Here is a 26,739-nt window from a genome sequence, read left to right as displayed (position 1 = left end):
TGGAAACAGAAATTAATGCATTCTTTGTGGTTGCACTGACTAGAAATAGGACCAGTGGGTAAAGGTCACAATGAGCAGATTTCTAATCTAATTACTGAGCCGTACTGAAGTGGAAAAGAGTTGCCTTGAGAATTAGTGAATTTTGTGATGTTTGCACGTGTTCACACAGAAGTGCAAAGATGTTTCCAGCCATCTTTCAGAATGGCTTTCTACATTTATCAGAGGTTATAGGCAAGTTGGAGAAGCTTCTTTTTAGCTATAGAATTCTAAGAAACATTAGGCACCCAAAGAAACGGATTTTTCAGAATCATGGGTCATTTCCGTTTTTTTTTTTGCAAAACTGGGTTTATTCACACTGGGTCTCTTGAAGTATGCTACTTCCTCACAGAGTAGGGGATCTGAATGTAATAAATCCAATGTTGTGAACAAGGCAGAGGCAGTGGCTGCTATGGCTCGTGCTTCTCCTGCTGTCACTACTGCTGCTCTGTTGGGCACAGCTGGAAATAAGAAGAAAATGAAAAGATGTCAGCTTACAGGGGCTCCAAGTGTAGTGTCGGAGTTCTAGGAACATAACCACAATGCACTGTGGCAGGCATCATAACAGTTAAATGCAGAGCTCTAGGACATGATTTCTTAACCTCAACATCACTGACACTTGGACTGAATAATTACTTGCTGCGGGGGGGCTGACCTGTGCATGGTAGGTTCTTTAGCAGCATGCTGGGCCTCTCCGCACCAGGTTTCCATGGCACCCCCATTCCAGTCCTGTCAGCCAAAGATGTCTCCACACGTACCCGGAGGTCCCCCCTCCCCTGGGGTTGGGGGTGCTTAATTGCCAGAACGACTGCTCCACGGGGACACAGGTGGGAATATCTCACATCCAAGGACATTAGGGGAGAGTGATTTTTATTGTTGTTTTTTTTTAGGTTATCTCTCTGGTGATTGGAATTCCTACCAATCACAGCATTCTATTTTGACTGTATTTTTTGTTTTAACTCTCTCTTCCTGTGTGCTTCTTAAATCTTATGATCCATCTCATTATGTGTACATTTAATAGTATGTAAGATCGCCATACAATTTTATTATCTCCCTATATTGATACTGTTTATATCGAACTTCTGCTGAGAGTGTCGCCTACATATCTTGCTTTGAGGATTCTCAGGACCAATCTTGTTAAACCCTAAGTCCCCCCAGATTTAACAAAGAAAACACATGGTTTTTCAAGTATATTCAAGCAAAGTCCTCTTTCAACAGCATTAGGAAATTTAGAGAATGACTGAGCCATTTCAGAATAAAATGTATTTTAGGACACACACATATATGCACACATTTATTATTTAGGATATCCATATGTATGTAATTGTGTTATCTTACTAGGGTGTTTGATGGTAGTTAGCACTTCTATGAATAGTTCAATGATGGCTTGTTAAATTTGCTTATACTTATCAGCTTCCAGATAAAGAGAACAGCAGGTTGTGCCATGTTTCTGATCTTTGCCTTTTCTTCCTTCAGACTAGCGGGAGATTCCCAAGATGGAAACTTTGTCTTTCCCCAGATATAACGTAGCCTGAGATTGTGATTCATATTCGCAACAAAATCTTAACAGGAACTGATGGTAAAAACCTCTCCAAGAGTGATCTTTATCCAAATCCAAAGGTACAGTGTGATTGTGTTTGCATGTGGATGGTGGCATTTAAAAAACAAGTGAAACTACTCTGCCTCTGTAGTGTTTGCAGAAGAGGATGTGCCCTATTACTTGATGTGGGCCAGTCATTTTAATCCAGAAGCAGTCTCTCACCTAGTGTAATTTCAAAATACTGTTAAGTTTATATGTCAGGTGACATCTACATTCCCATTAGGAATTCAGTTCTTTAATATGGTTGTTTTCTTTAAAAAAAGAAGAAAGAAAAAAAACCCACTTCTAAATCATAGACATATTAAAGTATATTAAATTTTTTTATTATTATTGTAGTGGTCTGAGCGTATCATTTATTGGTAGGACTTGGAGGAACCTCTTCTAAGTGGTTTCCAACAATAAAAAGTGCCTAGAAACAATTCTCTTTGGAAGCTTACAGATTAATTTTCTTGCATTGTGCCCCAAGGGGGGGATTGACTTGTTTTGACAGGCTTCGTTCTTATTTCTTTAGTTATTAAATGCAAAAATGAACTACTTATGTGTCACAGAAAATCCCAAAGTCTCCGTCCATCTTTCTGTGTTGGTCTTGAAGAAAACCCGGTTTAATGATATAGAACTCAAACTTTTTGATCTCAGTCCCTTTTTAATCTTTAAAATGGAAGGAATAATCTCAGAATAAATGAATTTATATATGGAACAAAACTGGTTCTACAGGCCAGTACTTGGCAGCTGCTGAATTAAAAGACAAAACTTTTTAAAATTCCATGCTACTCTAATAAATTTATACCTCTAGGATCATAGTGTTCACTTAAACTTTAATATCTCAGGAAACCTTAACATCTAAAGCATGAAATAAGTTTACCCATGGTCTTTTTTTTTTTTTTTTTTAATACACTCTCAGTATGCCATTATGTTTGCCACATGCCTGCAATCTGTTTTAAAAGACTAACCCGTCTTCCCTAATGTGGATGGATTGGATTTACATATACTTGTTCTCATTCTGTTTATAAGCTTAAAACAGCTGATCTCATTGACCACTTATAACATCTGAGCAAACTGATAAGTATATAGGTGTTTTAAAGTTTGGAAAAAATTGAATATTTCAAGGGGAATAGAGTAATTTTGATACTCTTAGCATCCATTGACTACAATTTTGAATGGTAATGATGACAGCAATTCAGCTGTAGAGTCGTGCATCAGAGTATTAAAAGTTGTTTTTCTTTTGTAGCCTGAAGTCTTGCACATGATCTACATGAGAGCCTTACAAATAGTATATGGAATTCGACTGGAGCATTTTTACATGGTGGGTTTAAGATGAGGCAAAATTACATTCTTTCGCTGCATTTCCCTTGTTCAGATGGCATACTGGCTTCAGGATAGGAAGTTCTTGACTTTAATTTTAACAGAATTAAAGGCTTATATAAAATTAATGTCCCTTGCAGAAGAATCTTATAATAATAGCTTATATTGATAGCTTTAGTAAGACGACAGTAGTAAAAGACTTAAATGACACAAATAACTGTGCAGTTATTCACAGATTTACAGGTTTGTCTTCAGAGCCTAATGAGCAGCAGCAGAGCCTTCCCACATACTCTCTTTTCTGAGGAAGGACTCCCAAATTACAGTGAAAGATGTATATTAATGTTTAAAACAATTGAAATAAGGCAACTGAGCTTTAGCAAATTAGGTATTGCTAGTAGGAAAAGTCATTTTTCTTAATTTTGTTTTTGAACCCTCAGGGCATGATCTGAAGTTTTACTAAAAATGTACTATTGTTAGAATCTCATCAATATGATTACATATTGCTTAAAAACCAAAGGCTTTGCCACGTATTTGCTATGGAACCTTGCTAAGGCCTAGTTTCTTTGTGTACAAAAAAGGGATAGCACACTGTTGTGAAAATTAAGAAAGAATGCATATGAAATGCTTAGCATAGTACTTGATATTTGGTAAATGCTGACTTTACCCCTTCATTCTTTCATTCATTTAAAAAATCTTTACTGAGCACCTGCTGTGAACCTAGCATTATTAGCAACAATTCTAGTTTTGTTTGCTAAGTTTTAAAAATGTAATGATAAGATTATTTTGATATTAATTTATGATCAAGGAGGGGTGCCAGGCTGGCTCAGTAGAGCATGTGACTCTTAAGCTGAGGGTCATGAGTTCAAGCCCCACATTGGGTGTGGAGCCTACTTAAAAAAAAAAAAAAGTATCTTGAGGTTGAAAATTTTACTCATTTTGTCTATCAATGTATAACTTAGATTTTGTGATATCTTACATTTAGATGCCAGTGAACTCAGAAGTCCTGTATCCACATATCATGGAAGGCTTCTTGCCAGTCAGCAATTTATTTATTCATCTGTGAGTAAAGTCATTTTATTTTCTTAGACTACATGCATTCATATTTTCATTACATTAAGCTCTCTTAATGACAGGATTTTCTTGGAGAAAGAATTTCTATCATCTCCCCCTCCACTCTTTCAGCACATTCAAAATTGTAGACTTTCTTCAAATAGAACTAACTGCTTCCTTCTGTGGCATTTAAAATTCTGCTTTCAAAGGAGGTTTTAAGGTTGTGAATCTAAAATGGTCTGGAGGTTTTTAAAGAGTCCTAGTACCTCCAAAAGTGTGTGCTGTTTATTAGGATTTATGCCTTGGTATTGTTTGAATACTTGTGTAGTGTACGGAAAATGTAGATTTTCTGGATTATGCATGATAGTAGACTTCTGCTTGGTCTTTTGACATTGAGAAACATATCCAGAAATCTCTTGGAAAATAAAATGTTTATATCCTGTAGTTTAAATATAACTCATAGTATTCTTTCTCCACTTATTCTTCAAGGGACTCATTTATGCCCATCTGTCGGGTGAATGACTTTGAGATTGCTGATATTCTATATCCAAGTAAGTGAGAATTTAAAATAATTTTTAATATCTGACTTCAATTTAGTATTTTACTTCCCCATCAATAAATGTAAAAAACAAAACAAAACAACTACAGGTAATTGGCTTTAGAAAATATATCCCATTCCTAAGGATGAAATTTTTAATCGTATTACTGGAATTGTTTTCCTTTGTAGATCCATAGGAAGGCTGTTTTTCTGATCCGTTTTTCTTAACTCCTTACACTTAAAATTTATTCTGTGAATTTGAAAACATGAATATGCAAGCTGTGATATTGCATAGTGGATTCATCATACTAATTTTCTCAAGTAGAACAATTACTTCTTACCTTGAAGAAAATATATTTTACCTTGGATAAGAATAGTTTTGATATTTATTCAAATGTCAATTTTGGGATCCCTGGGTGGTGCAGCGGTTTAGCGCCTGCCTTTGGCCCAGGGCGCGATCCTGGAGCCCCGGGATCGAATCCCACGTCGGGCTCCTGGTGCATGGAGCCTGCTTCTCCCTCCGCCTGTGTCTCTGCCTCTCTGTCTCTCTCTCTGTGACTATCATAAATAAAAATTAAAAAAAAAAATTTAAAAAAAATGTCAATTTCTCTTTCTCTTTATTTAAATGTCCTTAATTCCTTTGACTCCTTGATATTTATACATCAAGCTGTTCTATGTTGCAAGAGATTCAGTGTGCTATTCAAAAAATTTTTTTCAGGCACCTGGGTGTCTCAGTGATTGAGCATCTGCCTTTTGCTCAGGTGGTGATCCTGGGGTCCTGGGATCGAGGCCTGAATCAGGCTCTCCACAAGGAGCCTGCTTCTCCCTCTGCCTGTATCTGCCTCTTACTGTGTCTCTCATGAATAAATAAATAAACAATCTTCCAAAGAATGTTTTTTCCTCTTCCTGATCTACCTTTTTGTTTATTGATCTATAATTTACACAAAATAAAAATTAACCAATTTTAAACATAACTAAATTAATTTTAACAAAGATATATAGTTGTCTTGCCGCTGCCACAATCATGCATGGAAATTGAGCCTACAACAGTTCCCTGGGGTCCCCTTACAGTTGATCACTTCCCACCACCCCTTTTCCCTGACAACCTCCGATCTACTTTCTGACACTGTAGTTTCTTGTCTAATATTTGATATAAATGAGATAATAGTCTGTAGTCTTTTGTGTCTGGCTTCTTTAACTTAGCAGAATGCTTTTGAGATTAGTTGCATTTATTAGTACTTTGTTTCTTTTTATTTTGGAATAGTATTCTATTGTAAATATAAACTACAATTTTTATAGTTGATACACATGTATATTGTTTCCATTTTTGGCCATTATGAACAAGGCTGCTCTGAACCTAGGCTATGAGTCTTCGTAAGGACCTGTGTTTTTATTTCTTTGGGTAAATGCCTAGCAGTAGAAATGCTGGCTCATGTGTTAGGTGCATACTCAGTGTTTTAAGAAACTGCTGAACTGTTTTCCAAAGTGGTGGCATCATACCATCAGCAATATCTGGTAGTTTTCAATTGCTCCATGTCCTCCCTGGACTTGATATTGGAGATTTTTAGTAGTTTTTATTTTCATTTCACTGGACTAAGAGCATATCATATGTTCATATGCTTATTTGCCATCCATATATCTTCTTAGGCGAAGTGTCTTTTTGAATCATTCTTTTAAGATTTTATTTTTTTAAATAATCTTTGTACCCAATGTGGGGCTTAAGCTCACAACCTCGGATCAAGAGTCAGATGCGGGGATCCCTGGGTGGCTCAGCGGTTTAGCACCACCTTTGGCCCAGGGCATGATCCTGGAGTCCCGGAATCGAGTCCCACTTCGGGCTCCCTGCATGGAGCCTGCTTCTCCCTCTGCCTGTGTCTCTGCCTCTCTCTGTGTCTCTCATGAATAAATAAATAAAATCTTAAAAAAAAAAAATCACATGCTTTACCAACTGTGCAAGCCACATGCCCCTGTCTTTGTTTGTTTGTCTATTATTGTACGGCTTCTTCAGATACTATAAAAACACATAGTTTATCAGATAAATATTACTCAAATATTTTCTCCCCGTCTATTACTTGCTTTTTTAATATAACAATATCTTTTGAAAGCAAAATATACTTCAATTTGAAGATTCTAATTGATCAGTTTTTTCTTTTTTCATAAAAATGATTCATAAAACCATTTTTTGTGTGTGTAGTAGTAAGAAATCTTGGCCTCAGAGATGTAAGATTTTATTTGTGTATTCTAAGTATATCATAGTTCTATCTATCTATCATCTATTTATTTTAGGGAGAGAGAATGTGCTAGAGTGTGCATGAGTGGGGGATGGGGCAGCAGGTGAGGGAGAGAGAATCTCAAGCAGGCCCCACACCCAGTACAGAGCCAGGTGCTGGGCTTGATCCCCTGATCCCTGAGATCATGACCTGAGCCAAAATCAAATGTTGGATGCTTAACCAACTAAGGCACCCAGACACCCCAAGCATATTATAGTTTTAGCTTTTATTATTTAATGCTTGGATTTTTATATATGATGTAAGGTCAGGGCCAAAGTTCATGTTTTTTTCTTTTTTTGGATATAGTCACCAATTATTTCAGCACTACTTGTTGAAAAGATTTGTTCTTTTTCCATTGAATTACCTTGGCAGTTTTTGTCAACAATCAACTGACCAACTACCACACACCTATTAGAATAGCAAAAGTCCAGAACACTGATAATATCAAATGCTGATGGTTTATTGCCAGTGCTCCTGAGTGAGCTTTGGTGTTTTCCCTTTTCAGGGAACTTATCCACTTCATATAAGTTGGCAAATTTATTAACATAAAGTTGTTGGTAACTTTCCTTTATCATTTTTCAGTCTTTGGGGTCCATAGTGATGTCCCTCTCTCATTCTGACACTGGTAATTTATTTCTTCACCCTTATAGTTTTCCCAGACCAGTGTGGCCAGAGGCTAATCAATTTTGTTTATCTTTTCAAAGAATCAGCTTTTGGTTTCATTGATTTTTCTGAATTCATGTTTTCTATGTTATTGGTTTCTGTACTTATTGTTGTTCCCTCTTTTTTTCATGTGTAGTTTGGATTTGCTGGGTTTTTTTCTCCTATTTTTTTTTTTAAGGTAGAAGCTGAGGACATGAATTTGAGACCTGTCTTCTTTCCTAACACAGGTGTTAGTACCATACATTTCCCTTTTGTCCCGCTTTAGCCATATCCCATAACTCGATGACAGATTGTTTCTTCTGTGTGTGCGTACATGTGCACATAAGCCTTTGGATTATAAATTTAAGCTTGTCTTCAGCAGAATAGTCCTGTGGCCTTCTGCTCCTGGAGTTGAGGCCACATGCCTCCTGAGATGCTTTTTGCTTCTGGCAGTTGTTCCAGGGTTAATGTTGGCTAATGATCACTTTTTAATTCCTGATTGTGGTAGTTCTCGGATCACATACAGAGTTTAACTCGAACAAAATCCTTATGGTGGTGGGTTCAAGCTTTAGAATTCTGAGATTATTTTCTCACCAGAGACAAGGCTAAGAGACAGTAGTAGCTTTGTCATTTCCTTCACTGGTGTGAGATTTTTGTTTTCCTTATCTACCTTTTCACTAAGGATGTAGTCTTCCTAGAGTCCCACATCTTCTAGGGACCTCAGCACCGAGTCCCGAGGCATCAGCAACCGTTCCTACATGAAAGTAATTATTTACTTGCTTACTTAGCTGGGACTTATTTTCTTTTCATCCTCCCCCTGTCTAGTTGCTTATAAGACTTTCTCCTTATCACAAGTTTTTAGCATTATAATGTGCTTTTGGGGGATTTTCTATTTGTTGTCATGTTCCTCTCCCCCACTCCCCACTGTTCTCCAACTCCCACTTAGATTTACTCACTTCCTTGGCTATGTCTGTAGTGTCTATCAAATTTGGAAAATATTTGGACATTTTATACAAGGTTTTTTTCTGCCAGTCCTTTCTGTGGGATCCAATTACACATTTGTTATGCTATTTGATGTCCTTCAGCTCATAGGTGCTATATTCATTATTTTCTCTCTGGCCTTTCAGATAGCTTTTATTGTTGTGTCTTCATTGTCACTAATGCATTCATCTGTCGGGTCAATCTGCTATTAATCCCATCTGGTGTGTTTTTTATTTCAGACATTTTTTAAGTATAAAAGTTTGATTTGGGACTTAAAATCTTCCTCTTTTCTTATAATGCTGATGCATTTCTCTTTCTTCCTTAACAAACAGAATATATTTATAGAATATATTTATAAAGGCTGTCAGGAAGATAGAGTTTAGTTGAGAAAGGCCAAGGCCTCTAGAACTCATAAATTCTAGTTGCCTTGGCCTCTCCAAACACCAAACTTATCTTTGTGACTCAGCAAATCCTGATAGTTGTTTGTGTTCTCTCCTTGCAGTAGAGCCTGAAAACCCCCAAGTAGGCTGACGCATATAATAGGGTTCACCTCATTTGTTTCTCTCAGGGACTTGTTATCTGGTGTCTAAAATTGTTGCTTTTTATATTTTATCTGGTTTTCAAGTTGTTTAAGATAGGAGAGTAAATTTATTTCCTATTATTTACTCTCAGCCAAAAATGATTTACTTTTTTTTAAAAGTTATTAATGCAAAGATAATTCTGATCTTATATTAGAGCACAGTTTTTGCACTTTGATTAATTATAGCATGCACACAGTTTTATTTTACATGCTACAAGCAGAGTATATGGTGGGAGAGGATGAATTTTATTTTTACATTGTCTCAAAGATTTACTTAAGGAGTCTTGCTTTCTATTTTAGAGACAAAACGGACAAGTCGGTTTTTAAGTGGCATTATCAACTTTATTCACTTCAGAGAAGCATGCCGTGAGACGTATATGGAATTTCTTTGGCAATATGTAAGATGTAAATATATTTTTGGGTCACATAACCAGATCAGTAGCATCACTTATGAACTACTAATCTGTTTTGAAATGATTGTCACAGATATCTAATTGTCATATAGCTATTAGGATCAATTTTATTTTAATATTTGTGTAAGTAGCAGATCTCCATTACTGGAAAATGTATATCAGAATGAGGTTCTCTTTGCTATTGGATAACATTAGGGAAAGGCTGGGTTTTTTGTTCTAATCTTAACTATAGTTGAGGCTCCTTTTCCTATATTAGGAAATATAAAGGAAGAGGAAAAGTGACAAATTCACATTATTTTCCTTTGAAGTTTAATAGTAGTGTGCTTTATTTAATCGAGGTATTTGAGATTTATGTTTGCTTTCTAAAGAATGGCCTCAAATGATGTTTTGTCTATCACGCTTGCCCAATGTTGCATTGTAAGATTAGTCCAAGTAAATCACTTTAACAGATGGAAACTCATTTCATCAACGATTTAGAGACTTTGGAAAGATTATGGGTCACCTGTGTGATCTGTTTCCATCTGTCCTTAGTTTTGGGTTACCATATTCTTAGAAAAGTGCCAGAGTTATACCAGACAATTAGAACTTCAGCTCCAGCTACATTGAGTATATAGATAAATGCTTCCTTGCACAAATCATGTTAAGCTGATACTTTTTAAACATCACAGACTCCCCAAAGCCTCATGTGTATTTGCTAACACACTCACAGAAACATACAACTTTGCTTGGCTAATTTCTCCTCATTTTTAAAGACACAGCTCAAACATCTGTTGTTTTTATGAAGCACTCTTTGCTGTTCCTCCCCAGCCATTACCCAGGTTGGCTGGATGTCTTTCTATGTAGTCCCATAGCAAGCTGGTTTGTAGACTAACATGCATGTATCTGACCCTTCAAGGGAAATGAGCTACTTAAATCCCAACTGTAACTCTGTCTTCTTGAGTATTATTCTTGGCACTTAGCACAGTGCCTATGGTAAGAACTCAGCATTTATGTGTGAATAAGGAATTCTTAATTCACTCATCACGAATTCCTGTCCTCTCTTAAAGTCTTATTTCTGATGGTGAAAGCTGAGAGGTGAGTAAACATTTTGCAGTGTGTACCGGGAGTTTTTTTGTTTTGTTTTGTTTTGTTTTGTTTAAGCACATCACTGTTTGTGTTGAAAGGCACTAATATGAAAGTTGCTTTAACAGAAATCTTCTCTGGACAAAATGCACCAGTTAAATACTGCACACCAGGAAGCGTTAATGAAATTAGAGAGACTTGAGTAAGTAGATTAACAAATAAATATAATTTCAAGATGTAAAATGAATCATGAGTAGCATATTACAACCATGTAGGCTACTTCAAGTAAAGCAGACTATTTAAGTTTACCTGTCCCCAAAAAAGGAAAAACTCTTTCTTCTTTCTCTTAGTATGTAATATATTCTTATAGTTAGTGAATTAGCCTGAGTTGTTTTAAAGAGATTCACTTAACTCCTAAATTCTGTCTGGAAGTATTTATTGTGTGTTGGTGAGCAGTAACTGGCCTCTCCTTCTTCCTTAAGGTCAGTTAATTCTGTTAAAAGTTTTACTCCTTCAACAGAGCTTTGTTTTGTTTTGCCTCACCAGTCACTTAGGAGAGTCATTCAGGAATTAGGATTTCTTGGTCAGGTAGATAGATAGATTTTGAGCAGAAGGATTTCCCATCCCTTGTAATTTCTTGATGGCTATGAGTTTCTTTGTTTCACGGGGGAGCTTTCCTAAACTGGCCTGATATAGATTGTCTTTAGAGACTGCAGTACACTGCAGAGACTGGGAATAGGAGGCAGATACTAAAATTTCACAGGTAAGTTTAGCATAAACCAAGTCAAGAGATAAGTGACAGACTGGGAGCAGGTATTTGCAGCCTATGCAGCAGAGGAGCACTGTCCCTCATAAGAAAGCCTGTGTAATATTCCTAATGTATGAAGTTCCTACCAACTAAGGGCAGAAGGAAAATAGAAAAATGGGCAGAGGCTAAGAACAGGGGATTTACAGAGGAAGAAATGCAAATAGCTAATTAAAAATATGTAAAGATTATTAAACTCACCAGCGGTCGGGGAAATAATAATTAAAACCACAATTCTGTACCATGTCTCAAAACAGAAGTTGTGAACCATGCCCATGGCAGAAACTTTTACACGGGCAAGTGCTGTTAAGAAGGATGGACCGAGCAAAGGGAATGGCTGATCTGGGAGAGAGGGGAGGAGAGGAGTCCGGCAGGAGCCATCACTGACAGGAAAGGGAGTATCTCACTCCTCGAATTAGGAGCCGCATTAGAAAAGACAGGTCCGCATGCAGGCTAGTCCATAGGTGAATTCATAGATTCGGTGGTGGAAGGCCAAAGGAGCCCATCTGATCTTTATTTTCTGTGTTGTAGAGGCCAGGTCATCTATTTTAAATCTCTGTCACATGGAGGGATGAGAACTCAGAAACATGAAAGCAGATAGTTTTTTGTTGTTGCTTTCACTTGAGTCATTTGAGGACAGGGACTGTTTTGGCCTTGCAAAGTTAAGAACTTGATACATATTGTTTTCATCTGTTTTGCTATGTTTAGTTCTGTTCCAGTTGAAGAACAAGCAGAGTTCAAGCAGCTTTCCGATGATATTCAGGAGCTGCAGCAATCACTGAATCAAGAATTTCGTCAAAAAACGGTATCAGCTATGTTGACCTTAAAAATTAACAGTTATCTTATCAGCAAAAATAAGCTTATTTGGGAATAGCAGAGAATTGCAGTTTGGCACAAGTAGGCTGCGGCAAAAACCATAGGCTAGCCCAACAAACAAACGAGAGAAATGTTATTTTATGGAGAAAGGGGGACGTTGGGAGGGGTTGTTGTGAATGGAAGTCCTGGGAGGAAAGGCAGGAGTCGAGGGTGGTGATGGTTCCTCACTGGTGGAGCGGCAGGGGTAGTGCCTTTCCCGTGGAGATGGGGTGGGTGTCTTGCCCTGTTGGGTCCCCCAGTTGATGAGGTTGTTGATGAGGCTTCCTGTGGTTGACGCTGGTGGTGCGGAGTGAGAGCTCCCCCTCCTGGCCTCTCAGCCCCAAGTGAATGAGGTTTCATTTTATTTCCACCATTGTTAGCTTAAAATTAAAAAAAAAAAAAAAAAAGATTAACGGATGTGGAGGGGGTAAGGGCACGTTACTTTCAGTTACTAAAGATATAGGGTCTATTGCTGTGCCCGTTTGTGCTCCTTGTGATGGAAATGTACTTCTGTCCACCGTGATTATTCATTTGTGTGGTCAAAGTTCTACACTGTCTTGTTGACTAGAATTTTTTAGGATTTTCCGCGTTCTAATCTTGCTGTTCCCATGATGTGTGGGAGCACCCTGGACTTGACACAAACCTGCGGGGCTGCTTCAGGGTGTTTTAAAATTTCAGGGGAAACAGAGATGCTCAGCATCTGTTTTGCCGTGCTTGAACCGCTGGCTCCGGGTTCCAGTAACTGACATTGCCTCCTTTTGTATCTTTGCAAACCTGGGTTTTGGCATTTGCTGTGGTGAGAAACCAGTATTCCAAGAAAAAACTCATAGAGCAGGAAATGAGAATGTGTGTCCACTCAGATTCCAACGCGTGTGAATTTGTACAGGGCATCCAATAGGTCATGCATCCAATGGGAGTAGTTGTGGTTATTTAAGAATGAAAGAAACATTGTTTTTTCTTTGGATTTGTATGCATGACTTTTTCAAAGGGCTACTAAGTTGTTAGGACATAAGTACTTATGCAGTGATGTGGCCTCCACTACTTACTAAAGGAACCCTTAGGTATTTCTTCTGGCCTGGGGGCATTGTGAACAGAGAAATTTGAGAATATTTGATCTAATCCATTTAACTCCTTTCCTTTCTTACCTTTTATTTTATGAGAAAGCATGGAGTGGCGAAATTTAAATCTATTTTGAATCATTACAGAAAACAGTTTTCTTTTTTCCTTAGATGGTGCTTCAGGATGGAAATTCCCAAAAGAAGTCTGATATTTCAGAGAAAACCAAGCGTTTGGTAAGTGTTTTTTCATATAACCAGCATTTAAGGTTTGAATGTTTTGTGTGGAGTATTTTAACTGTTATTATAGCCTAATGTTTCTCCATTTTTCCTTAAAATGAAACTAATTCAACTGTTTTCAATTTAAATATAATAGCTGACTACTGTTTTTTTTTTTAAATGGAAACGCAGAAATGTATGAGGAGAGTGAAAATCACCTGAAAGCTCAGCACACAGTCTGATTTGTGTCATATATGACACCTCTCTGTGCAGAGAGGCATGTGTAATTTTACATCAGCTATTAGACTCTATATGCCTCAAACCTGCCTTTTTTTTTTTTTTTTTCACTGAACAAAAGAGCAGAAATGCTTTGCACTCCACTGTAGATCCTCATTACCTTAACAGCTGCATGTGGCTGTGATTGCACTAATGTAGGTCCTTCTGGTGCCCTAGTGACAGACATTTGCTGGCTTCTAATGTTTCTTCTGCTGGACAGCTGCGTGTGTGTGCTGCACACCCACCCGCATACACACACAGGTGTCTGTGTACTGGGCTGCTTTTCATCTTCCTACATGGAAGATTTCTGGGTTCAAAGAAATACACGTTTAAAACTATCCCACCTTGCCAAACTGACTTCTAAAAGGATATCAATTTACATTCCTACCAAGAGAATCTGAGAGTGTTCTTTTTTTCTATTGTTGCCAAAATGTGATGCTTTTAGTTTGCTTTGTCACTTATATAGGAAAAAAAACACCTCATTTTAATTTTGATTTTCTTTTTTCATTCTTAGTGATTTTGACATCTATTCAATGGTTTGTTGTTATTTCTTATTTTGTAAACTACCTGTGGTTCTTGGCTTATTTGGTGTTTTTTTGTTTTTTTTTCTTAAACTATGAATTAGGGATATTAACTATCTTTAAAATTCATGATTTTTTTCCATTAGAAGGCTTATGTTTTTACTGTAAAATTTATAGACACGGCCTTTATGGTTTGTGGATTTAATTCTATACATAAAAAACCCTGTCCCATTTCTCATGTTTTTAATCCCACATTGTCTCATTGTACTTTTATGGCTTCCCTATTAACACATATTATAGAACTACCTGAAATTTACTTTGGTATAAAATATTCCTCATTTTTCTCTCACTTTTTTTTATTAGCAAATGGTTTGATCTGAGTAGTATTGACTGTGGTTCAGTTTTATTATGCAGTTCTTTCTGTCCCATTAAAATCTACATTAAAACAACATCATTTTGTAATTAGAATATCCAGTTTAGTCTTCTTATAAAGGGAAGAAATGTGATGAAAGTCAATGTCAGGGCACCCCGGGTGGCTCAGCAGTTTAGCGCCACCTTCAGCCCAGGGTGTGATCCTGGAGACCTGGGATCAAGTCCCCCTGCGTGGAGCCTGCTTCTCCCTCTGCCTGTGTCTCTGCCTCTCTGTCTCCCTGTGTCTGTCATGAATAAATAAATAAAATCTTAAAAAAAAAAAAAAAAGTCAATGTCAGTTGTAAGGAGGGTGGCCTCTAGTTTTGTAAAGCTTGTGAAAGTAGCAAACATAGTGGGGCTGTTGCTAAAATAACATATTGTTTCAAACATTGAATTTTAGCCTCTGAGTTAGTTGGTCAAAATGTAAAATCATTTGTGGTATTTGTTAGTTAAAAAATAATTTGTAGACAATTTACACAAGCTGTAGGGGAATATATTCCTGTTACAAAATACTCCAATGCATACATATGTATAGTGAGAGGGACAGAGAGTCAGACCAGAAGGCCCTCTTCTCTGGCCTCCTTCCCCTCCTGTCCTTTTCCAGTGACATTGCATGCATTTTTTTATATAGATGCATATAGTTATCTGTTGCTACTTTCTTATTGTGTTCCTAGAAATGGGTTTATGTTATACGTTGACCTATAACTTGATTTTTTTTTTTAAGATTTTATTTATTTATTCATGAGAGACAAAGACAGAGAGAGAGAGAGGCAGAGACACAGGCAGAGGGAGAAGCAGGCTCCAGGCAGGGAGCCTGATGTAGGACTCAATCCCGGGACTCCAGGATCATGCCTTGGGCTGAATGCAGGCGCTAAACTGCTGAGCCACCCAGGGATCCCTCTATAATTGATTCTTTTACTTAATATTCATGAAAATCTTTCCATATCGATACATAGAGTCTCTCACAATGTAAACGTAATTTATCAACTAATTCTTGGGGAGGAAGTTTATATGAATATTTTTATCTTTTTATATAATTTGAGACTTGCAGAGAGTTTTCACAGAATTCTCCAATGCCCTTCACTTCAGTTCCCCAAATGGTTTGAAATTCAGGAGAGCAAGGAAATTTGTTATAATTCAACAGGCCTGTATTGACCACCTCCTCAGTGCTGTTGCTTTGTCTGTGTTCTGGGAGAACAAAGATAACTCTTCACAACCCCAAATCATTCAGTCAAATTCAGTAACACAGATTAAGTCCATAATTAAACCATTGTGTGTACAGTGATTGTACTTTTCATAGAAAGAAGGTAGAGGAAGTGGGAGCAGGATTTCCAAGGCTGAATGAAACTCAAGAGGCTCTACAGGAGTGGGATGATGGTATTCAGAAGGACTGTACTTCTCAAAGAGAGATCACTTGCATCTGTAAACCTAGGACTGGTATTAGCAGGTTGTTGATGTACTGGAACTGGCCGAAGAGGACATTGGCAAGGACAGGAGGAGTACAGTAAAGGACCTCGAATGTCTTGCTGAGAGGCTTAGTCTTTAGCCCATAGACAAATGGGAGCAAATAAGCAGGTGATCATAATTTAATTTTACCCCCACAACAACAAGCATGGACCCAATTTCTTTGTTATTTTCCATTATATGGTAAGCTAACAATTTTATTACTCTGTCTAATATGTAAATATGTTTTCTCAACAGAATGAGCTGAAATTGTCAGTAGTTTCTTTGAAAGAAGTTCAAGAGAGTTTGAAAACAAAAATTGTGGATTCTCCAGAGAAGCTAAAGAATTATAAAGAAAAAATGAAAGACACAGTCCAGAAACTTAAAAATTCCAGGGTGAATTTCCTTTTATAATTTTAACACTTTTCCATATATTTTTTTTTCTTTTTAGCAACTCTTGTTTAGTTGTATGTTAATTTTGTGATTTCCAAGTTTATCTACACTTCTTTTCCTCTTAAACTTTTTGCTCTTGTCCCTGATATGTAATTCTCTTCTAAAGTAGGTGTAGGGAAAAGAAGTATAGTTTTAAGACATTTGTTCAATTATGCAACACATTTTTGAGATTTTTGTCCTGGGTGATCAAAATAGAAATTCTGTCCTCAGGAGACTTATTTAGTTATTTTTTCTGATAGAGAAAAGTATTAAGTTTATAATCAATTATATAATGGAAGTACATGGCAAGTCCCTATACCTTCTGCTTAGTTTTGCTGTGAACCTAAAACTGCTCTGAAAATATTTTTTAAAAAGCATCAAAAAGAGAAACAAAAAATAGTATAGGGTTCTTTGAAATAATGAGGGTAGCCTGATATAATGTTTTGGAAACCTGGGGTAGTGGGGGGAAGGAAGTAGGAATTGATGCTGACATCTGAAGAATAGACAGTGGTTATTCTACTAAATTTGTACATGGAAGACCATTGGAGGCAGAGGGAGCAACATGTGTAAATTCTTTGAGGTAGAAGGAAGCAAGGTATATTCAAGGAACACAGCCTAATGCACAGGAGGGGGAGTGGCATGAGGCGACCACAGAAAAATAAACAATAGGCAGATTATTCAGGATACTGGATTTTACTTTAGGAACAAGGGCACACCACTGGTTACTTTAAAAGGCAGATATTGGAACATGATATAATTTATGTTTAAAAAGATGAATTACTGTGAGAGATGGCTGGAGACACAGTGGGATAGAAGTAGCAGCAGGTAGACAAGTTAGCATCCTTTGTGAGACAGGGATTTTTTTTTTAAATTTTTTTTTTTGAGACAGAGATTTTATATTATCAATTGAAAGAACATTTCTGGTTTATCTCTGAATTTCCTATTCTAGTGATTCCTGATAATTAAGAATTATCACACAGGAATAGACAAAGATCACCAGAACAGAAATGAGAGCCAAAAATAGGTCTGAGTATTTAGGAGAAAAGTGTAGTTTACTTAATAAAATTAATTAAGGTTCAGTTAGCTGTTCAGTTAGAAGAAAAGGGAACTGTGTCTATACCTTGCACCATTTACAAAAACAAATTGTGGATTAAAACTTTAACAATTTTAGAAATTTTAGGAGAACATTTGTATAATCTTAAAATGGGATGAATTTTTTTTTTTTTTTTTTAATTGAGATTGGAAACCCAAAGGCTATAGAAAAAAACCTATGGAACATGTTTATAGTGCCTATGAGAGGTAAAGGAATTACATCCATGACATGCAAAGAGTGTTTACAGATTGGTAAGAAAAAGACAACAAAAATGAGCAATAATATGATTAAGCATTTCACTGATGACAAAGTCCAATTGGTTGATAAGGTGGGTGGAGGGGTAGGCTAGTGGGGAGAAGAAAAGTCGGTCTGTATTGTTACGGTGGTTGGAGTGAACATGTTCATTTTCTAATTTTAGAAGAGGAATTAATCTTTTAAAAAGAATCAGCTGTAGTGATAGTTATTATACAGATGAATAGGAAGATTATAATTGGTAATACAATTGCCCAGGAGTAATTAGGAGCAGTTTGAATATTAGCAGACACGAACTCTTTTAAAATCATCATGAATAACTTTTGGAAGGTACTTCAGTGAGTGATTTAGTAAAATTGTGGCAGTTTTCCTTTGTGTAAGGATATTTGGCAATTAAGAAGCGTAATTATATGTACTTAGACACATGTCAGTAATAGCACATTCTTACTGACCTAGAAACTTAATTGTTCTCTGCTCTTAAGCTTTCAGTATTAAGTGCAGAAATTATTTAAGAGCAAACAAATTGACAGTACTGCAGTTTCATAAAGGAGACGATCAAACTGGTTTTTGTGTTTCTTTTTTTCAAAGCAAGAAGTGATGGAAAAGTATGAAATCTATAGAGACTCCGTTGATTGCTTGCCTTCATGTCAAATGGAATTACAGTTATATCAGAAGAAAATACAGGACCTTGCAGATAATAGGGAAAAATTAACCAGCATCTTAAAAGAGGTTTGTATAGTGTGGAATTTTAATGTTTTTATTATGCAATCATTTACTATAGTTCCTCGGACTTGCTTTTACTTTTTGTTACTATTTTCCTAAAGAAAGGCAGGATCATTCTAGAGTATAATAAATGTGGCAGTGTACACTGAGCAATAAAACATTTTTCTTCTTAAACACAGCCGCGGTAAGACCTATGGTAACCTTCAGATGAAATGAATGATTAATTAACATGGCAGATTGCCATGTATATTTTGGGAGAAAGTAATGGAATTTTAAACTTATTCTAACAGTTGGAAATGATCCTCTCACCAGTAAGCCTAAAGTCTCGATGGACGGCCTCACATTGTACCTGGGATTGTAGTTTATGTACCTGCCCTGAAGATGGAGAGAGCTAATGCCAATGTTATTTAAGTTTCTCAGGCTGGAAGCTTGAAAATCCTTTTTTACTTCTTAACTTTATCACAGTAACCCACACCGTCCCCAGGATCACTAACATTGCATTTGATAAAGGATTTTTTTTTTTTTTTTTTTTTTTTTTTTTTGAGGGAAGTAGGGGTTGGAAGGCGAGGTGGCCTGAGGTGTCCTGCACTCCCTTATCTGTCATCCGGAGTTAACAAAAAAGATTGAGGTTGCTGCTTTTACCCGAGGGTTTCCCCTTTTTCTCTCCATTCCTCCTACCTTAGTTGAGACCCAAACCCCTCTGTGCAGCCTGGACTGGGGTCCTGTTCTTTCCTCACATCCCCAGCACCTTGCTGCGGCCTCCTCCTGACTCTGCATTCTTCTGCTCGGCTTTCCAGGCTCAGGCAGTTTTATTTCACCTTCAGATTGTCTCATCTCATAGCTCACCCCAGGAAATAGGTGTTCGTGTTTATAAATCCTAATTGGATATGTCAACTTTACATACCTTCTGTGACCTACAGAGCCTGAGCTTGGAGGACCGAATTGAGAGTGACGAGTCAGAGCTGAAGAAGTTGAAGACAGAAGAAAATTCCTTCAAAAGACTGATGATCGTCAAGAAGGAAAAACTCGCCACAGCACAATTCAAAATAAATAAGAAGCACGAGGATGTCAAGCAGTACAAACGCACCGTGATCGAGTAAGAACTTGTTTTGTTTGACATGTTGGAAAATAATTGGGAGAAGCTGGTCTATTTTTTCCCCAAGATCCCCAAACTCCTATGATTTCTAAAAGTTATTCCACCTGTGGGTGACTAAAAAAGGATGAATTCGTTTTGAATTGGATAATGCTGTGTCTAGATCTAGAGATGTTTTAGGTCCTAGATTTTTCCCATTCCGGATGTCCTGCTTCCAGTTCCCTTAAGGGCTCTCTGTGCCACAGCTTGTCTCTGTGAAGGGCTCTGGTGCCACAGCTTGTCTCAGTGTACTTAAAGGACTGGGCCAGGGCTGCCTTACATGAATCAACTGGCCATGTGATAGTCCGGGCGGGCTGTGGCATCATAGCATCCACATTTTGAGAAAAAGTCTTGTCTACCTTATCCAGGTAAGAATGAATACTTGCCTAAGTGTTTATGGCTGTCGTTAGGATGCTGGGGTGTTGCTTGGGGAGAGCCTTCTTCCCGTTGGTTCTGAGAATGTATTATTAGAATATGCCCCCGCCGCCTCCCCCCCCCCCCATCTCTGAGATGTCTGCGTTTCAGCCTGCACATGGTAAAGATTTCCTTTGTTCTGGGTCATGCAGATGAAGATGAAGCGGAACCGGCGGATTTTGTATTTGCTGCCAAACTGCCTTGCAGAAAAGTCCTGAGCCACATCCCCCCCAGTGGGGGACACATGGGGGTGCACACTTTAAAGTCTCCATTGTAAATTATAGCCCTTGGGTGCAGCCACCCCCCCCGGGGGGGGGGGTTTGCAGCTCTCTGCTTTTATGTCCTGAGAAGGGGGTTAGGTTTGTCAAACAAATATACACGATCTCTTTGGAATCAAAAGGAAGAAGTTAATGTTTACCTTTTCAGATGCTTGCGCAGAGTTAAAATTTAGCTGTCTGTTTTCCTCTAGAGATTGCAATAAAGTTCAAGAAAAAAGAGGAGCTGTCTATGAGCGAGTAACCACAATGAATCAAGAAATCCAGAAAATTAAATTTGGAATTCAGCAACTGAAGGATGCCACTGAGAGGGAGAAGCTGAAGTCTCAGGTGAGTGGGTGCCCACAGGTGCCTTTCTGGCGGTCTCACCAGCTCACAGAGGCGGTTCTGCTGCCCTCACGTTCAAGATTCTGTTGGCTCTCTGAAATAGAGATTGACCTCCCAGTTCCCTGGTTCTGATTCCATCTACAGCCCCTTCTCCATTACTTGTGTTTGGAGGTATGCCTCCTTCATACTTTTTTTTCCCCTTGTCCTTTCCCCCTGACCCAGCCAAGCACCGTGCTCTGCAGTAGGAGTGGGTGGTGCTCCATATACGTCCTGAACTTTTTTGGTAAGTGAAGTTGGATAGTGACGTTAAGTAATATCCTCTAAAAAGTTGCTGCCTTTTTTTTTTTTTTTTTTTTTTTTTTTGGTCCTGATAAAAGGATCTCAAAAGTATTTCTTGGGGCATCTAGGTGGCTCAGTTGGTGAGGCGTCTGCCTTCGGCTCAGGTCATGATCCCAGAGTCCTGGGATTGAGCCCCACATCAGGCTCCCTGCTCTACAGGCAGTTTGCTTCTCCCTCTGCCCCTCCCTCTGCTAATGTTCTGTCTCTCTGTTTCTCTCTCTCAAATAAATAAATAAATAAAATCTTAAAAAAATATATTTTATCTTCTCAACATCAGTGTTAAATGTGCTTGAGTTGTTAGCTGAAACAGAATAGCTGAGGGTGGCCCCTTGTGTGATGAGACTTAATGATATCCTTATCATAGTTGCCTAAAGTTACTTCTGCTCTTATTCGTGCTTGTTTCAGAGTATTTATTTTATCATTTCATAAACAGTTCTGTTTAATGAGGACACATATCTTCTACATTTTTGTCCTTCCGAAATGTCATATGCCACACATCAAGTATTTACCTGTTTCTGTCCTTTTCTTAACTGCCAGGGTCTCAAAGAAATAGTCTTTTCCTGATACATGTCCTAGTGCTCATTTTTCGCTTAAGTTTTGAAGTTTGACCTATATCTTCCAGATTGCCCTGAACACCTGTACTAGAAATCACTAAAAACAGCCCTTTATCCTATGAAAGCCCATGGCCTCTCTTTCCGCCCCCCTCCCCTCATTCTTTTTCGCCTTGCCTCTATTGACATATTGGATCCAGGTTTCCTAAAACCCTGATGCCTGAGAAATATTTAAATACTTGCTGTCTCTCCCCTCCACCACCCACATCCAATTTGCAAGGGGTCCTTAGTACTGAGATGCCACAGACAGTCCCGCATGGGTTCTCAGGAACTTTAACCCCTCCAGAGACAACATCGCTAACTGTGCACATACGTACACTGAGGGTCGTCTCCAGGCTGCCGGGAAAGGGAGGAAGGAGGGAAGGATGGAACGAAGGAAAGGAAAAGAGAATGGCTGTCTTCTCTGCCGCGGTCCATCCGGCCTGCTATCCTGACTTTCTTTACACATTTCAACTACTTCTCTTCTCCTGCCCCATAACTGGATATTCACCAAGGCCCAGCCCTTTTTTGTCTTTAGAATGTGGGTTACAAATGTGAGTATCTTAGGAGAAACCCAGTCCTACTTCTTAAAGCAATCAGTTAGTTAATATTTCTTTGTTACTACATGGTCAGGCACAATGAGTGGACCAGTGACTAGGTAAGTCAGCACTTGGCTGGCAGTCCCTGCGGGCCTTACGGCCTTGTGTAACTGGGGTCGGTGCCTCCAGGTCTCACCAGTAACATTCTAAGTTTCTTGACAATAGCGATCATGTATTTCTTACCTTAGTATGTCCTGTCAAACCGTGCCTGGAATGGGTGCCTTAGATGTAGGATGTTTTTCATCAATATTTGTAAACTTGGAAGGTCATCCAGTACGGTGTTTCTTTTACAACTGGCTGTGCATTAGAATTCAAAGAGGAACTAAAAAATGAACAAACCAACCCCACCCAAATGTCCTGAATTGGAATCGTCAGCTTCTTTAGGGTTCATGATTGGCATTTTTTTCCTGTGGCTTTTGAGAACCATTGATAGGTTCTGCTTCATTGTTTTCAATATCATTGAGCTCATAACCATCCAAGCTCTTCTACTAGGACAGCTTTAGTGGTTAAAATGTTATTTCTTATTTCGAATTTAAAATTTCTGTACTCAAGTGAACCAAGATCTCTCTGGAACAAATCTATATCGTCGTGTGCCTAATATCACTTCAGACATTTGAGGATAATGATCATGGGTTCCTCCAGCCATCTCATCTGGGTTAATGAGCCCCAGTTTTCCAGCCATTCTTTATATAGCTTAATTTTCAGATTCATTACTACCCTGTTTACTGTCTTCTCCCCTCTGTTTCCTGCTTGTCATTATTCTGTTTAAAATGTAGAACCCAGTACTAAACATAGCCTCCCAGATAATACCATGGCCAGTCCCAAAGCACAGTGCTTCTGTTAATGAAGTGTACTACTGGCTTGGATTTTTAGCAGCAGCTTCTCGCCTTGGCTCATATTGAGCTGGTGATCAATTAAATGACCCCTGTCGGTTCCGCATGTAGCTCTGTCTAGTTAAAATGTTTCACCATGCTTGAGTGCAGCCATTTCTTGGGACTTTTAATTCAGAATTTTACTATTATTTCTTTAAGGCTTCATCTGCTTCCTTCAGTGTGAATTTCCAAGTATCAAGGTCATATCAACTCTTTGTATCATTCACATTAACGATTTTTTCATGGCTTAGCGTCACCTGCACACTTGATCAACATGCCTTTTTCTCCAAACTAAAAATGCTAAGTAGAATTGGGCCCTTTGCTACATTAAATCTTTCTTTTCTTCCGAGTGGCACAGAGCCACTGATCCGGACAGTTCCTGCAGTTGTTGAAGTTGTTAAGTTATAACTTTACCCAGTCTGCGCTGTGCTATCAGTGTGTCCTAAACAGTGTGGGAGAGTCTGAACCCTGTGGTGCATGATGCATTTTGCCAAAGAGCTCCTTTTAGCTTCCTTCATAATTACCTTCCACAAAAAGGAAAAGATAGCCTGCTGTGACTACTAGCCTACTGATAACATAAACAGCCAATTAACACATATTTTGTATGCTGTATGTATTTTGTACCATATTCTTACATTATGTAGACCAGAGAAAAGAAGATGTCATGAAGAAAATCACGAGAGAGAGAAAATACATTTATAATCCTATACCACGAAAAAATCCGTGTATAAGTGGACCTGCGCCGTTCAAATCCACGTTGCTCAAGGGTCAACTGTCATCTTAAACTTACCTGATTTGCAAGTGAGAAAGTTACCTAGACCAGTGCCATTCAGTAGAACTTTCTGCAGTGATGGGGATGCTCTTCTGTCCTTTTCAGTACAGTAGCCACTAGGTAGCTGTGGCTGCTGAGCAGCTGAAGTGTGGAAAGGGCAGCTCAGGGGCCTGTAGGTATTTAAATGTCAGTTTTCTAGCCTCAGGCACCTAGTGGTTACCACACACACACACCACAGAACCAGACTTTGAATTTAAAAATATTTAACTTTAGTGATGTCATCATAGTAAGATATACTTATTTTGTGAATTATATGTGAATTAATAATATAAAGTTCCACTTGGATACAGAATTCAGTTGGAAGCTAAAATAGCATTTGAGAGGGTTGTGCTTGTGTCATTAACATTCTGTGAGGTTTGCCTCGTAACTTCTACCGTGTGCTTGCTTCTTGCTTCTTTCTACTGAAAGAAGCCCTGGAATGGGCTTTTTTTTTTTTTTTTTTTTTAAAGTAGGCTCCATGTCCAGCATGGAGCCCAACATTGGGCTTGAACTCTGAGATCAAGACCTGAGCTGAGATCAAGAGTTGGATGCTCAACCCCCTGAGCCACCCAAGCACCCCTGGAATGGGCTTTTAACACGTCATTCATTTAATGGGGCTCTACCTTCAGGGTTTGGTTCCTCCATGAGGGTGTCTTTGTCCTTGGTAGGAAATGGTTTCCTTAGACATGTCAAGGTGGTTGGTTCAGATGTTTAGATTGTGTATCTTTCTTTAACCATACTTGGTCTTAATAGTTTCTTACGAGTACTATCGTTCTACCGAATTTATTCAGCTTCCTTTTTAGTAAGAATAAATAGACACTCCTATGGAACTAGGAAGTTAAATTGATCTATAGCTGCTGAATGTGCTGAGTATTTTTTTTTAAATAGTGTTTACGCAAGCTAGCAACTAATTCACCTTGTTTTTCCTTTAAGATTTAAGAAATAAAGCTTTCAAAAATGTTTGACTTATTTTCTTAATGATTCACATTCCATCATAGTAGTAGTAATTTGATGCCCAATTAGATCTTAGAAATCTAAATAGACTCTTCTATTTTTGTATTAGGATTTAATAACTATCTGTGTTTGGATTTTGGGAAAGTGTTTAGCCTTAAGCATCTATTTATATTCGCTGAATCTTGAGCAATAGTTCTCAAACTTGCATAAATGTCAGAGTCTGGAAATAGTTTTGTTCTTTTTTGAAACGTTATGAATTGCACTATATTAAATTATAATCTATATAATTTGTTCGAAATCAGATAGTATCTACACTAAAATTTAAACTAAGGTAAGTAGCAGCCAAACTCTAGGTTTAAGAAAAATGTAATGAGAGGGATGATTAAAATTGAGGACGTGATACCTATTTATTCCTGCTTCTCCCACTGGAAGAGGACTGCTATTTTATTTCAGTGATGAAACACCTGTAAAGTTAGAATACCACTCCTTGTATCAAGATTTGAGAGTTATTTTTTTCCAGAAAAATGAATAACTACAAGGATTGAAATTGCACTGGATGAGTATGAGATACAAGAAAGTGTTTAAAGGCCAACTGGCTTCTTTCATTATTTTTATTCCATCTATAAAAATTGTTCTTGTTTTTTTTCTTAATTCTTAACACATCCACATAAGGTTTATATGAAAACTCGTAGCTTATAGAATTATCTGATGAGCTTAGTAAAATGTCTGTAATGTGTATTTTTCAGTCTTACAGATTACTTATTAAATCTGTTGACCTGTCTTTTCAGTGGTGATTGGGGCCAGATGCAGAGGGTCTAGTTGTCTGCAGTAACCCAGGCACCTGCCTGGTAGAGATGAAAAGCTCCAAAGTAAAAGCTTTTCCTTGACAATTAAAAATACATTCTTCACATTTAGAATCCAAATCATTGTCACAGGTCTCTGCTCTGTTCTTTCTAAGCAGTGGACTTTTTCGGTGTGTCTGTTGAGCCTGCAGAAGGATTCTTAAAATGAGTAAGCACACGCGCGTGTGTGTGTGCGTGTGTGTGCCCGCACAGAAGATCATTTAGGCTTTACAGTGTTATTAATAAATATTAATGAGATGATTAGAATTCTTGTAACTCATCAGTTTAGGCTGACACATGGGATAATTCTTAGTCCATTTCATTTTCCTCTTAGGAAATATTTCTAAGTTTGAAAACTGCTTTGGAGAAATACCATGAAGGCATTGAAAAGGCCACAGAGGACTGTGGTGCTCAGCTGGAGCAGAAGATGGCTGAACTGAGGAAGAGGATGTTCAGAATGTCAGCCTGATGGACACAGTCACTTCTTTCTGCAAATAGCTCACTGCCTTCATCTCACCTTTGGAAGGAGTAGTGAAATTGAAGTCAACGAAGTATCAGAAGCAGCACATTACTCTATATACTCTCATAGCTTGGTATTTTGTAAGATAATGCATTTGATGTAGGCTTTTATTAACTTATAATTAAAATAACTTGTGTAGCTATTCATGTCCTTGCCCCTTGTAAGTAGTTGGAATAAAACCAAAATACTTGGATTTGAAAGATGCAGTTTTTCTATTGTTATCCTGGCCGTTGGTGCTTGCTTTGTGGACATCAGGAACATTGAGGTTGAGATCTCGTTTGATCCTCACTTGGGCAACTCTGGCTGCATATTTTTATTACTGCTTTCTGGGTGAAGTGACCACGAGGGTCCTGAGATTAAACAGCTGAGCCAGAACTTGAGTGGTGTGCTGTTAATAATGTTGGCGGTGTATCACACTTGATTTTTTTTTTTTTAAGATTTTATTTATTTATTCCTGAGAGACACAAAGAGAGGCAGAGATACAGACAGAGGGAGAAGCAGGCTC

The 26,739-nt window shown here is 38.0% G+C and overlaps 1 protein-coding gene across 1 annotated transcript; it reads left to right on the top strand.

Annotated features, from left to right (window-relative positions):
- Nucleotides 1-1,532: 1,532 nt before the first annotated feature.
- NUF2 (NUF2 component of NDC80 kinetochore complex) lies at nucleotides 1,533-26,434 on the top strand. Its single transcript, XM_038586237.1, is given in 14 exon segments — nucleotides 1,533-1,568; nucleotides 1,570-1,656; nucleotides 2,865-2,939; nucleotides 3,921-3,997; nucleotides 4,478-4,539; nucleotides 9,300-9,397; nucleotides 10,603-10,676; nucleotides 11,988-12,084; nucleotides 13,364-13,426; nucleotides 16,318-16,455; nucleotides 18,425-18,565; nucleotides 19,480-19,655; nucleotides 20,575-20,710; nucleotides 26,049-26,434. Coding segments are annotated over 14 exon segments (1,395 nt in total). The 3' UTR covers nucleotides 26,184-26,434.
- The last annotated feature ends 305 nt before the right edge of the window (nucleotides 26,435-26,739 follow it).

This window comes from Canis lupus, chromosome 38 (assembly GCF_011100685.1).
Source record: "Canis lupus familiaris isolate Mischka breed German Shepherd chromosome 38, alternate assembly UU_Cfam_GSD_1.0, whole genome shotgun sequence".
Lineage (NCBI taxonomy): Eukaryota > Metazoa > Chordata > Mammalia > Carnivora > Canidae > Canis > Canis lupus.
The sequence above is the reverse complement of the archived record's forward strand: the minus strand, read 5'-3'. Positions and strand labels throughout refer to the sequence as shown.